The 14,301-nt window shown below is 40.0% G+C and overlaps 1 protein-coding gene across 1 annotated transcript; it reads left to right on the forward strand.

The window, feature by feature from the left end:
* Positions 1-6,308: 6,308 nt before the first annotated feature.
* Positions 6,309-10,702, forward strand: LOC120551664. Its single transcript, XM_039789158.1, has 6 exons — positions 6,309-6,502; positions 6,883-6,974; positions 7,481-7,804; positions 8,234-8,418; positions 9,086-9,263; positions 10,601-10,702. Exons 1-6 carry the CDS (start codon positions 6,309-6,311, stop codon positions 10,606-10,608), a joined length of 981 nt encoding a protein of 326 aa, XP_039645092.1. The 3' UTR covers positions 10,609-10,702.
* The last annotated feature ends 3,599 nt before the right edge of the window (positions 10,703-14,301 follow it).

Below are 14,301 nucleotides of genomic sequence, written 5' to 3' on the forward strand. Positions count from 1 at the left end.
CTGGCATTCTTAGTACACATACAGTATATGCTGTTAAAGGGGTGATAGAATGCAAAACCGATTTTAACCTGTCATAGTTGAATAACGACAGTTCGGTGGGTAAATAGGACATACTGTCACGAACGACCAGGAGACAGACTGGAGTGATGAGCAGATCTTTATTTACAACGATCCAACAACTAGGGATGGCTGAAGTGAAACTGATGTTCTGAAGCTTTGCCGAGATCCCGAAGCGCAGATGTTTCGAAACACTGATCCGAAGCGCGATTCAAAACACTGATGTCACGTGACTACGGCTAAATGAAACACCGGAGTGTTTCACTAGTGTTTCAACAGGTGGCATGGTCCGTCAAATCAGCGTTTGATTGACAGGGTCGGGAACACACATCGCACATCAGTATAAAAGTGAAGTCAACGTAACCTGGCTGGTTCCGTGGGTTTTTTATTTGATTTTTGAGATAGCGGATATTTGGTGATATAGTGACATTCATAGTGCGAGTTGTTTAGTTATATTTAGGCTTACATTTAAATTTACACATTGACTGATACACTGAGACAGACAGAGTATAGACCTACATACAGTGACACATTAATAGATAGATAGATAGATAGATAGATAGATAGATAGATAGATAGATAGATAGATAGATAGATAGATAGATAGATAGGACAGGACAGTTTATGGGAACGTTTTAATGATCGTATCCGTAAAACCCAGATTATACATAATGCTACAGCTGAAGCCACAGTGGAAGTGAAAAAATACCACAACTATGCGTTTTTGCCCAGAACTCATGATCCCCTAACTTACTGGAAAGAAAGAGCAGTAATCTTTCCTCATTTGTATGTCCTTGCTAAAAAAATATCTTTGCATGCCAGCAACAAGTGTCCCTTGTGAGAGGATCTTTTCAAAGGCTGGAGAAATTATCTGTAAAACAGGAAGTAGGCTAAGTCCTTCCACAGCAGAGAAATAAATATTTTTGAATGAAAATCTATAAAAATGAGACATTGTGGCTTGATTTCTTTTATTAATATTCATTTTTTATGACCAAAATAGCATTATGCACAGTGAGGAGTCTGCAAGCCTTACAAGCTTCACATATTAGAAAAATTATACAATACAATAATACATTTTTTATTTTTTTAATGGCTCGTTATCAAGGTTGTTTCAGATCAACACCTGCAAGTGACCACTAGGTGTCATCGTTGAGACGGGTGTCAGATTGTTTCGAAGCCTCGACACAATATGGCACATTTGCTTCAACTGTTTCACTGTTTCACGAAGCCTCGATCTGCCCACCACTACCAACAACGAGCAGGAAGCAACAGGCAGGAATCTGGTAGCTGAGCAGGCAGGTTTAGATCAGCGGCAGACAACAGGAGACAAAGCACTGGTAAGGCAAACTTGGATAGAGTAGGCATAACGTGTGTGAGTCAGAGTGTCATGAAGACATGAGACTAGACAATGAGTGTGTGTGGATGTGCTGTTTATGTAGGTGGTTGTTGATTAGCTGCAGGTGGTGAACTGAGGATGAGGCTTGATGAGGTGCAGGTGTGTGTAATCAGTACTGAGGGGACTGGGAGCGACTGAGCTGCGTGAGAGATGAGGAGTATGAATCAGTAGGAGGAGTGTGTGCTGGAGAAAGAGAGGAAGGGGTGAGTGCTGGTGCCGGTGGGACCCTGACACATACATAGAAGCTCAAAATCCCATTGACACCCCTTTACAATGAAAATCTCATATTTTGAAACTGACGCTGAAAACGGGCGAATCTCAACAAAGCTGGAAGTTGACGTCAACCTTCCAAGACCTGTAACTTTGTCACGCCCATGGGTGTATTAAGAGAACAGTCACACCCCAACATTTACATAGCCTACACAACTGACCTGAGATCAGGTAGTCTTCTGAATCTAGGTCATGCAGATCTCTGCTATCCCAGATAGCAAGCCAACATTGAATAAATATTGATTTTCCATCTGAATCATCATTATGGTTGATATTGAAATTTCAATGCAAAATAAATGTTGAATCACCATTACCATAACGATGAAACCTGACATTATTAATGTTGATGACAACAACATTGGAACAACATTGATCTATAGTTATCTTTATGATTGATTAAGCATTGATAATTGGTTTACCGGGCGATATTGCCAATGTGTTAAAAAGTCAGTGATTTAAAGTTGACCGGGAAACGACCTGTTGTTGAAAAAACCATTGACATATCATATCATATCAAACTTTATTTATATAGCACATTTCATATAGGAGTTAATATAACACAATGTGCTTCGTACAAAAGCGACATAAATAAAATACTTCATAGAGAGTTATACAGAGTAAAACATATACAAAACATGTATCGAACACGCGCACACGCACACACACACACACACACACACATAAAATATCAACATTGAATAGCGACAAACTCAGTTATTCATAGACTTTTGTAAAAAGAAAGGTTTTATCCTTTTTTTAAAGTAGTGTGAGTCCTCTCTCAGTACTGGCAGGGTGTGTTGAATCACCATTACCATATCGATGAAACCTGACGTTATTAATGTTGATGACAACATTGGAACAACAATGATCTATAGTTATCTTTATGATTGATTAAGCATTGATAATTGGTTTACCGTGCAATATTGCCAATGTGTTGAAAAGTCATTGATTTAAAGTTGACCGGGAAATATGATTGAAAATGCGTCGATACGTAGTTGACCGGGAAATATGATTGAAAATCCATCGAATTTTGGTTGACCGGGAGGTGGTAGGCCAACATACTGCGCGGACAGATCATTTCTGGACCAGACCTAATACGATCAGGTAAGGTGGCTTATGTAATTTTCAATATGAATGAATTGTACCAAATAATTTTACTGTTACTCATTAACATAATGGTTAGTTTAGTAACCCACGTATGCTGCAGTCATTAAACTAATGTCAAAATCTGCCAACGATGTAACTTCATGCTGATGGCAGGTTACAATAAGTAAGCAAAACCTCCAAGTCCAGTCTATTTTTGTGATAGCGTTGTCGCAAGCTGTACCATTATATTAAGGGAGGATGTATGTCGTGAAATAACACCGCTATTACTTCTGTGAACACCGGCACCAACGGTAGCATAGTGCAGCCTTCCTGGCCACTTTTCGTTATAGCTGCCACTATCGTCACAGCCACATTTACTGAGATTTATACAAATGCCAACGTTTGTGCCAGCCAGACTAAATAAAATTTCAATGAGATCCAAAATAAACCCAGATGGACAGCAGCAAATGCATAGGCCTAGCTACTGTAGTAAGTGGCTGACATCTGCACACACAGAATTTTCTACATAAATAATCTCTCCTAATCTATAAAATACCAAACTATCGGTATAATGGCAACGGCGTTCTGTGTTGCTATTTTGCTAGGCCGTCCGAAACAAGTTCGTAGTTTAGCCTAGCCTAGCCTGACTGGGTGGCAAAGTGAGTCGTTTACTAGCTAGTTAGACAGCCGCTCAAATGCTTCTGGCGCAATTGGATAGTCCTTCAACCAATCAGACCAACGAGCGATGTAGCAGCCGGAAGTTCGTCAGGGTTATGTCAATGGGGTTTCCCTTTCTTTTACTGTTCATGGGTTTTCCCTGGGAGGCTAGTAGGCAGCCCGTGTGTGTTGCTGTGTTACGATTGTCAGAAAGTTGCATTGGTAATCATTCTAAAAACAAAGTCGGCTAATTTAATATTCAGAGTTTACAACGGTGTAATTGATGATTAATGTTAATAAACTAAAAAGAGATACTTCAAATATATGATTAATTTACTTTAATGTATATTTTCAACAATATTATTGTATAATCACTGTACCGTGGACGGCACACACACTATAGTGAACGAAGTTAATTATTCATGAACGAAAATTGTTCGGTTTTTAGAAAAACTTTTGCAAGCCCAGTTTAAAAGAACATGTTATCATCTGCTTTGTGGATAAATTATCAGGGCAGTGGTTGATTCTGAATTAAATTGCTGTTTACTGACACTGTAATTTACTTTTTGTTCTTTTTTCAGATCATTAATCCACATTGTTTATCAAGTAAGCAAGTTTTTAGTATAATAAGACTCATCTGAGAATCTTTTTAATATCAGTTTCTGAATCTGCACACCACTGCACTCACAATGGCATCACGCTGGTCAAAGAGGCGCAAATGTAGGTCAATGCTTGAGGCCACAGAGTCAGAGATACTACAGCAGTTTGAGGAGACCTTTAATGATACAAATATACAAGGCAACACTGACACAGCATCGGAACACGTAGAGTTCCCAAGGGAAGTAGTGGATCCAACTGTTTCAACCTCTAGCCACTCAGTTGTAGAGGAGCTACCAGTTATAGGGAACTATGAGCCGAGTTCAGAATTCAGTGAGACTCATGAATCAATAGACACAGCTCATTATATTGATTCAGATGATACTGAAACTCCCACTACAGAGTTTTTGATGACGAGTCTGAGATTTTGGGCTTCTACATTTTCAGTCTCTCAAGTGGCACTAACTGCACTTTTGAGCATTTGCGTGTTTCATCCAGAATTGCCTAAAGATGCTCGGACAGTTCTGAGGACGCAAGGTCAAATAATAACTAGGAAGATGGAGGGTGGGGAATACTATCACTTTGGCATAGCCAATGGTTAAGTTGCAGTTCAATATGAGGATAACTACTTTTGAAACTACGTAGCCACCGAGTTTTCTTTTTGGACAATTCTTGCTATGGTAAATGTGGATTACACCAGATCGCCCTTCCTTGTTGGCCTGTTCTGTGGCCTTAGCAAGCCTAAAAGTCCATCTGAATTCTTGGGCCCATTTATTGAGGACCTTAAAGTCATTTTGCAGAGAGGTATAATTTATAATGGGCAACAGCTAATGGCAAAAGTGTGCTCATTCATTTGCGATGCCCCTGCACGAGCCTTCGTTAAAAACACAAAGGGTCACAATGGTTACTCTGGTTGCGATAAATGCTTTCAAGTGGGTAAATGGCAGGGCAAAATGACCTTTCCTGATGTCAATGCTAAATTAAGAACTGACACAGACTTCGCCTCCATGACTGATGAGGACCACCACTTGAGTCGAACACTGTCTCCCCTAGTTGGCGTTGTGAAAATGGTGACAATGTTCCCATTAGACTATATGCATTTATGTTGTCTTGGGGTAACCAGGAAGCTTCTGTATATTTGGATGAGGGGCAAATGTCTTGCAACTAGGTTGGGCAGTAAAACAATTGGGGAGATTTCTGTGAAGTTGAAGGCACTGACACCTTACACTCCCACGGAGTTCAGTCGCAAACCCAGAGAACTCTCAGAAATTGATAGGTGGAAAGCAACTGAACTCCGGTATTTTATGCTATACGCTGGCCCTGTAGTGCTGAGAGATACGATTCCCCTGGAGATGTTTAACAACTTTATGTTGTTTTCTTTTGCTATGCATCTCCTTTTATCTCCTGGGACATCAGAGAAAATGGTGGACTGTGCCCACAAATTGCTAATTTCATTTGTGAGCCACTTTGGGCAGCTATATGGCAGATCTGAAATTACTTACAATGTCCACCAGTTGACACACCTGGCAGCAGAATATCATCTCTATGGTCCCTTAGATAATATTGCTGCCTTTCCTTATGAGAACTATTTGGCCCAACTAAAACATTTACTGCGCAAACCTCATTTGCCTTTACAGCAAATAGTTAAAAAGCTTTCTGAAAGAGACCCTCAGACATCCCAAATCAACAAAAGCCTCAAATTCTTGCACCTCCATCATGATGGCCCATTGGTGTCTCATATAGAACATGGGGAGCAGTATAGAAAGGTTGTAACTAAACATTTCACCTTATCATGTAGGTCTGGGGATAATTGCATCCAGATAGTTGATGACATCGCTCTTGTTGACAACATAGTCAAAGAAGCTCAGGAAACATATGTGATTTTCCGGAAATTTACAAGGAAGGAGTCATGTGTCCAATACCCCTTTGAATCAGCCAACATCGACTGTTACAAAGTGTGAGACTTAAGCAGCTGTGTCGGAGTTGTAAAGCTCCAAATAATTAAAACAAAATATATACTTTTCCCCAATAAAAAAGAGTTCATTGCCATTCCCCTCATACATACAAAGTAAATAATTTTCGTGAAATCAGTTCATAAAATCAGTTCATGAAAATCAGTTCATAAAATCAGTTCATAAAATCAGTTCATAAAAATCAGTTCATAAAAATCAGTTCATAAAATCAGTTCATGTAAATCGGTTCATGTGTTAATAACCAACCATTATCTTTACCATAAACAAATAGTATGAAGCAGTGGTGCCTTGTGAAGTTCAACAGTGGTGGAACAGAAGTTGTGCCACACATATGGCTTCAGGGGGAGAAGGTTTTCTGGCCTCCATACCCTCCAAAAGAGTCGGGCAAGGTTCGTGCTGCCATCAGGAGGAGGGATGAACCAACGGAGGAATGGCAGACTTATGAGCCTGTCAGGGTCCTCATAACGTAAGGTGGGTATTATTAAATCTGGTTGAAATTTTATCATAGCCCTTTGTATCAGTATTTCATAACATCTCTGTGTCTGCAGATACTTTTGAGGAAGCAGAGAGGTGCCTGGAAAGGTATTTGAAGCAGCAATGCGACACTACCGACATCCAATCAGAGGAGGAGTGCCAACAGCCTCTGAAAAGGAGAAAGAAGTAATAATGAATTTCCAAATTCATAGTGCAAAGTTGCTGAATTGTATGTGCACATGGCCATCATCAGAAATATATGTGTTTGCTGTAACATAGAAATATTTTTTTAATTTTGAATATTACAGTAACTACAGATGAACAAATGTAAATAATGCAGTGTATTTATAGTTTGTCCATGTTCACTTCTAGACCAAACCCAATCTACAACAACCTTGATGACTCTGATGAAGATGGCCAACCTCGGAGTAAATATCCCCAAGCTCCCAAAATTTTGTTCCCAGGTATAGTAGCTGTTACGGTTGTATGTATTCCCTGTGCTGTTTGTCAGTTCTCCTCCCATTCTCTACCTCTGCTCAGGTGCGATGCATCTGAGGACCTTGATTAGCAGCACCTGACCAGCTGATTGATTAGGAGTTAAAGGCTACAGTATCCTGTTCCTGACAAGAGGCCTTTGGTGTCGGGACTGCTGGCTGTCTAGTTGCTTCTCAGCCTGGGATTTTGTCTTATCTTTATTTGGACTTTGTGTCATGTATTAGTTTAATGTCTTGTAATTGTTATGTCTTGATGTTAATAAATCCCACTGGTTGGGTGATTTTAAAGGTGTTATTTATTAGGAATTTGGGTCAATGGTGGGTTTTTGTTTGCCCCTAAAGGGCTGCCTGGGGTTAACATAGGCAACAGTGTGGTGTGTTTAACAAAGTAAGCAGAGAAGCTAATTCAGCATAATAACCTGTAATATCTTTTATACCCCCCCCCTCCCAACTTTTTTTGTCATACACACCAACAGCCTCCAGCCCTCTGCAGTCTCCCTCTCCATCCTCCCAACTCCAACCGCTAGCCCCAGCGAATTGCCAGACGCTTTCCACTCTGCAGTCTCCCTCTCCATCCTCCCAACTCCAACCTCTAGCCCCAGCAAATTGCCAGACCACTTTTAATAACCCAACCAGCTACGAGACCCTGCCCGCCCCAGCCAGCTGCCAGTCTCCGCTGCCCTACCCCAACAGCCAACCCATTACATTCCCTGCTGAAGATTTTCAGTTTCCCCTCCAGTCATTTTTGCCAGTGGCTTCTACCAGTACTCCCCGGTCTGCAGCCAATTTCTCTGCAGAAGGTATGTTTTAGAAAATAGAGTTTCATGTTATTCCAGACACCTATACCCAGTCATACAGATTAAAAAAATGTTTTTTTCAATATTTTGTCACAGACTCAAGAGACTCCGCCAGGCAACTGGCCTTGGGATTATTATAGGATTCCATTAATATATAAACGGAATGGCCCTGTGAATTGAAATACCTAAAGTCTACAGTGGTGTGCATTTTTTATTTAACAGTTAAAAACTAATTGTGCATTAAATATTGTGATTGGTTGTTGATTGGTCGCTAGGTTAAATCCCCTACCTATAGCATTTAACATCCCTCGTATATATATTTGAAATTGTGTTGACCATTTCTTTATTTTACGCTTTTTATTTTCCATTACAAAATAAAGGAATGCTAAGTTTTGCACTCAACCCAAAACTATTTCTTATTCCTGTCAATAGATGTAACCTTACAGAAGCTGCTCACCACTGTCACGGAGTTGACGAAGGAGGTGAGGGACCTGCGGCAGGACTTCCGTGAGTTCCGCCAGTCCTGTAGGTGTGGCCAAAGTGCTGGGGTGGTGGGCTTGACGGCAGAGCCACTGCAACTGCCTCTGCACAGCATGGGGGAGCTGGAGAAAGCAGAGGTGATACTCCAGTCCCAGGATGCTAGGAAGGCAATGTTAATTATTTAATGGTTAAAAAGTGGTTACATCATTCTTCTGACTGAACTTCACTGCTCTGTAAGGCTGTGCAATTAATCGAAATTTAATCATTGATTATGATTTTGGCTCCCAAAGATCATAAAAACAGAATAATCAAGAAAAACTATTATTTAGCTCATTACATTTTGCAAGTAAACTCTTATTTTCTCTTGTGTTCTGAATAAAAAAATAAAGTTTAAATAGGAAAAGTATTAAGGCAAATTTCACAGTCGTATGTTTTTTAAAACTTTTTCCATTGTTTTTTAAGTTCAATTGTAAGATCTTTCCAGAAGTCAACGAGTAAACGTGTTAAATTACCGTGATTTCAATATTGACAGAAATAATCGTGATTATATTCTTTTCCATAATCGAGCAGCCCTACTGCTACTAATTTTGTTAAACTGTTTAACAAATCTGTTAATCTGTGTTTAATCTCATCCAACACGAGGATGCAAACAAATATCACACTTTAATACTTTAATCTCAGTTAAATTCAGACTTGAAAATTGACAAACCTACATAGAGCAACATTACATCATCTTTTGAAAAAGACCTTTTTAAAATTCTTTACTGTTTAAACTGAAATAGTTACACTTTTTTATTTTGATAGGTGGCCCGCTTCACAATTATCGGGGGGACCACCCTGGAGATCAGGGTTTGGCGCATGCTGGCATACAGCATGACCAACGAGCTGGCCTCAGGCCTAAACTGGGCTGGCAAGAAAAATAAGGATGTGACCAAACCGAAGCGGTCCTTTAAAGAAATGTCCCTCTGCAAATGCATGTTTGGTAAGTCATTCTGCTTAAGTATGAATGCAGTGCTTTCAGTAAACATTATGCCCTCAATCGATTCTCTTCCCCAAAAGTAGTGCTGGGCGATATGGAGAAAATCAAATATAATTTTTTTGACAAAATACCACAATATCGATACCGCAACGATATAGTGTTGACTATTGGTGCTTTCACAAAATATTTACATGAGATTTTTGATAAATAATCATCAGTAATGTGGATATAATGACTAAGTGGTTAAAGGCAAATAATAGAACAGTTACAACAGTCTGGTAAGTTCAGAAAACATCACTTTACTGTCTATATGCGACTGGGTGTTGACATGTCAAGGTGCGACTAATGGTAGCACAACTCGACGGCGACAAGTAGCCTAGCCCAGTTTGACAGAACACCGGTGTGCATTGGCCTTTAAACGAAAAAGGGAATGAGTGAAGCTATACTCCTAGGCCGATTCGCTTTTCCGTAGTTCGCCTGTGGAAGCTAAGAAAGGGCTAACCTGAGGCCGAATCACATCTGGCAGGCGAAAGTCTACCTCAGCTAGGTTATTTCTCTAAATTGTGTAACACTAGACATATTGTAACACTAGATAGACACAGATAGACACAGAAACATTTAAATATGTTTATCTATCTGGTGAAAAGGGAGAAGCATTCCTCTCAAATTGGAGCCTTATGTCATAAAACTGGTAGTCTAGCCTACGTGTTTGTCAAATAATTCCATCCTAAGCTAGGCTATTTGACAGACTTTTGCAAATTGATGTTAAAAACGACTACATTCGCCTATTAGGCTATTAGACATTGCATTTATTCTGATAGACTTACCAGTTAATGTTTCCAGATGCGAAGTTTGTTGTGGTGTCCCTTCTGCCACAAATGACCTCAGTGACGCTTCAGACCAAAGTAAGGAAAAATATCGGACCAGCATCCAGCACACATATTTGACAGTCAAGCTAGCGCCAATCAAAGAGTGATCACACCTGAAACGTGATTCAGAGAAGAGAGTGGCGTGGTCCTATGGTGACGTCGTTCTTCCAACTGAAGGGCATGAAGGGAAAACATGGGCAACGGCAGCGCTCAAATTAAATTAGGCTAGTGTAGGACTTGAGTGTGAGGCGTTTGATTTGTGAGGGAAGGATACTAGCTATGCCACACACACACACACACACACACACACACACACACACACACACACACACACAATACACACACACACACACGTTTTTCTACATGGCCTTATCAAGTTTATATTCTTTTTTATATAAGACTTATATAAGTTTATATAAGTCTACTTTTAATGTTAAACTAAAATGTACTTTTGCTTGTTTTCTATTTTAGATGACTAAACGATTGAGTACGGCAAACTTCTATGAATTTTCTCAAGCTGTGCAGAAGTGGCTGCGCTACGCCCCAGACAGGGCGGGGGGAGCTGGTATAGCGCGTTATAAAAAAAAAAAAAAAAAGAATACAATAAAAACGGTTTCATTTTTTTTTAAATGCGTGGGGTGTCATTTGTGCTAGAAAGTCTAGGCAGAAGGCTAGTCTGTCATAGTTTCTATATTTTGCTCATAGCCCATCATGGCTGTCGATAAGCAGGATCATAATAGCCTAATACTGTTTTAATATATTAATTTATAGCCTACATTTTAGATTAAACCTGTGGTATAGGCTACTAAAATACCATTGAAGTTTTGTTGATATGCTGGGATTTCAACATTGTTTCAATATCCACTGTAATCGAAATACCATTGAAATCCTGTTGATCTCTAGGTATGATTTAAATGTTGTTTCAATGATAATGGAGGGTGTAACATGATGAAGAATCAACATCAGAGTTCGATGTTGATTCAATGACTTTAACGTTGACAGCAGGATGTTGATTTAACATTGTTTCAATGACTATTTGCTCTCTGGGATTCCATTACACTTCTGAAACTTTTTTATGCGAGAAATCAACCATGTAAAGCTCAAATATGGGCCGTTTTACAAAAATGGATGGCTAATTGCAAATTTTGTCTGACTGTGTGTCGGAGTTCAGCGGCTGGTGCTGCCTGGGTTGCTACATCGCCACCCTGCCTGTCCTCCGTCACAGACCCGCGCAAAATCACCCTTTTTTGGGTGACTGGAACTACCACACACCGCTGCCCTGACAGAGCTCCAGGGCCTGCAGCTCGCTGTTCTCCCTCCCCTCTTCCTGCTACCGCGTGGGGAGTGAGATTACACGCAGCCCGCAGGTTCCAGGTAATCTTATAATGGATATGTGTGTTGAGTTATTTAAACAAACAATCGGGGAAATAAACGCCTCTTGTCCGCGAGTCTCATTGATAGAGCCGCGGTGAGCTGGAGTCCATCATGAGAGCTAGCTAGCCTCCTCCTAACTCTGACATTCACAAAAATGCATTCAATTGAAATCCGAAGTCGGACAAGTGTTAGCTAAGCTTTGTAAGACCTTGGGGAACCTGTAATATTCATGCCGTGACGAAATTCAAACTGTAAATATACTTTAGTTATGCCGAAAGTGTAGCTAGGTAGTTGTGATATTTCCCCATTGTATTGAATGGGACATATAGCTAGCAGCTGCTCGTCCTACAATGACGCCTTGCGTTCATAAAAATGCCTTAAAATCAAATCGGACACAACGGTTAGCTTTATAAGACATTGGGGAATGATGTTATATAAGTGGCGTGACGAAATTCAAACTGTAAATATACTTTAGTTATGCCAAAAGTGTAGCTAGGTAGCTGCGATATTTCCCCATTGTATTGAATGGGACATATAGCTAGCAGCTGCTTGTCCTACAATGACGCCTCGCGTTCATAAAAATGCCTTAAAATCAAATCGGACACAACGGTTAGCTTTATAAGACATTGGGGAATTATGTTATATAAGTGGCGTGACGATATTCAAACCGTAAATATATTATAGTTATGCCGGCAGCCAGCCACGGAGCCCCGGTAGTGCAGTATCCACAAAGGGTGACTTTGCCTTGGGTATGGAGCTCAGCAGGCTGCCGCTTTCTCGTCAGACTGTGTGGAGCTCCTAAAGTCCGACACGTCTTACCAAATTTGCAATTAGCCATCAATTTTCGTAAAACGGCCCATATTTGAGATTTATATAGTTGATTTCTCGCATAAAAAAGTCTCAGAAGTGAATTTGGTAAGGAAACATTGCAGTGTCTGGAATATGAGATTCTGTCGAGTCTCTAATGTGTGTGTATTGGGGATTCGCTCAACCAATCAGCGCGCGTCTCTAATGTGTGTGTATGGCGATTCGCTCAACCAATCAGCGTGCATCTCTAATGTGTGCGTATGGCAATTCGCTCAACCAATCAGCACGCAGCTCATCTAAATATTCATGAGCATACCATATTTGGAAGAAAAGCTCTTGTTACAAATAGGGCCAAAACACAGGGATGCATAAGGGCCAATAAAATATCAACCAGGCCATTTTCAGCCCAACCAATGTTACATACCCCATTAGGAGACCATAAGGAACAGTGTGAAATACCCTATATAATCATTCTATCACCCCTTTAAATGTTGAATATTCGCTTTTGTTCCTTTTTTATACTGTTTCACGTGTACTCCTTTAAAAGATCTAACATCATACAACGTTTACTTTAAGCCTAAATATATAAGATTTTTTATTTAACAAACATATTTTTGTATTAAAAGAGACTATTACTTTAATAACTAAACAGCACTGAAGAAACATATTGTAAGCATATTCATTTAAAACAAAACTCCCTCTGACGGTGGTGACTTTAGAACTGACGGTGGTGACACTAATCTGACGGTGGTGACAGGGGCCTCATTACAACATACAATTCCAAAATGTATACCACTCAAGTCAATGGCTTCTTGTTTAACAACTTTATTTAACTATTTGGTCCAACAAATAACAATCCTGAGCACTGTGATAAAACATTTTTCAAGGAATATAAGGTACAATTAAGAAATACCATTATTAAAAGTACCCCATCCCCATATTATCAAATATCAAATCATCGTAGTAAAAAATAGTCATTACCAGTAGGAATAATGTACAATGCATCATCTTAAACTGTCATCTAGTGCCCCCTACTCATAAAATAATACATTATATTCTTCTGAAAACTGTACTGTAAACTGTATATTGGACGTGAAGAACAGATAACAAATAACAATTGTGAGCAATGTGGCAAACTTTCAATAAGAAACATATAGGTTCAATTAGCAATAGGCTATCATTAATAAAAGTACCCCTAATAATCATCATAAGTAAAAAAGAAATCATTCAACTCCTGTGAGTATTCCCTGTTTTACATCACTCCACCACTCATTTAGCTTTATCAGGAAGTATATGGTGTATATGTTTCTCCTCTATGAAGTCCATGACTTCAGCAGACAGGTTGTATATCTCCCTCGTCCTGCTTGCACGACATGGTGATGACGGTTCCACAAGTTTGACCAGAATATGGTCAAATGGTATGAAGCACATATCCTTTCCACCTCCTTTTGGATAGAATTGTGTGTTGGGCCCATGAGGGTGGAAAAACTCCACTTCCACATCTTGATGATGAGCGTCCACAGTGACAGCCTTTGTTAACCACCAGTTCTGGTCATAAATGACCGCAAGCCAATCTCCGCAATGAACTACATGAGCAGATAGATCTGTCACAGTCCCGTCAGGACCACTCTTGGACAGTGGTTCTTGCTCCATTGGCTCTTGCTCACTTTCCTCCCGTTCCATATCCTTCATCAGCAAAAGGACCTTTCCTCTTTTGCATTGGTATAGGACCATCATCCTCAACCTGTACCCTGGGTGTGTTGGCAGTCAAGTGGAATATTGTTGGGCTGAAACACTCACACATCTGTGGCTCACTGTAGAAACAGGACAGTGATCTGCAATGGATCTCAGAGTTGTTTCGGTGTGTCGGTGTAACCTGATGAAGTTTCATGGTTGCAGGTACAGATTTTAGTGGTTGAGAAAGGAGTGCATCATATGGCTGCATGTCAGCTTCAGTAATGATATAGAGCTTAGTGCTGCAGAGGCTTCTG

This window comes from Perca fluviatilis, chromosome 21 (assembly GCF_010015445.1).
Source record: "Perca fluviatilis chromosome 21, GENO_Pfluv_1.0, whole genome shotgun sequence".
NCBI classification, from domain to species: domain Eukaryota; kingdom Metazoa; phylum Chordata; class Actinopteri; order Perciformes; family Percidae; genus Perca; species Perca fluviatilis.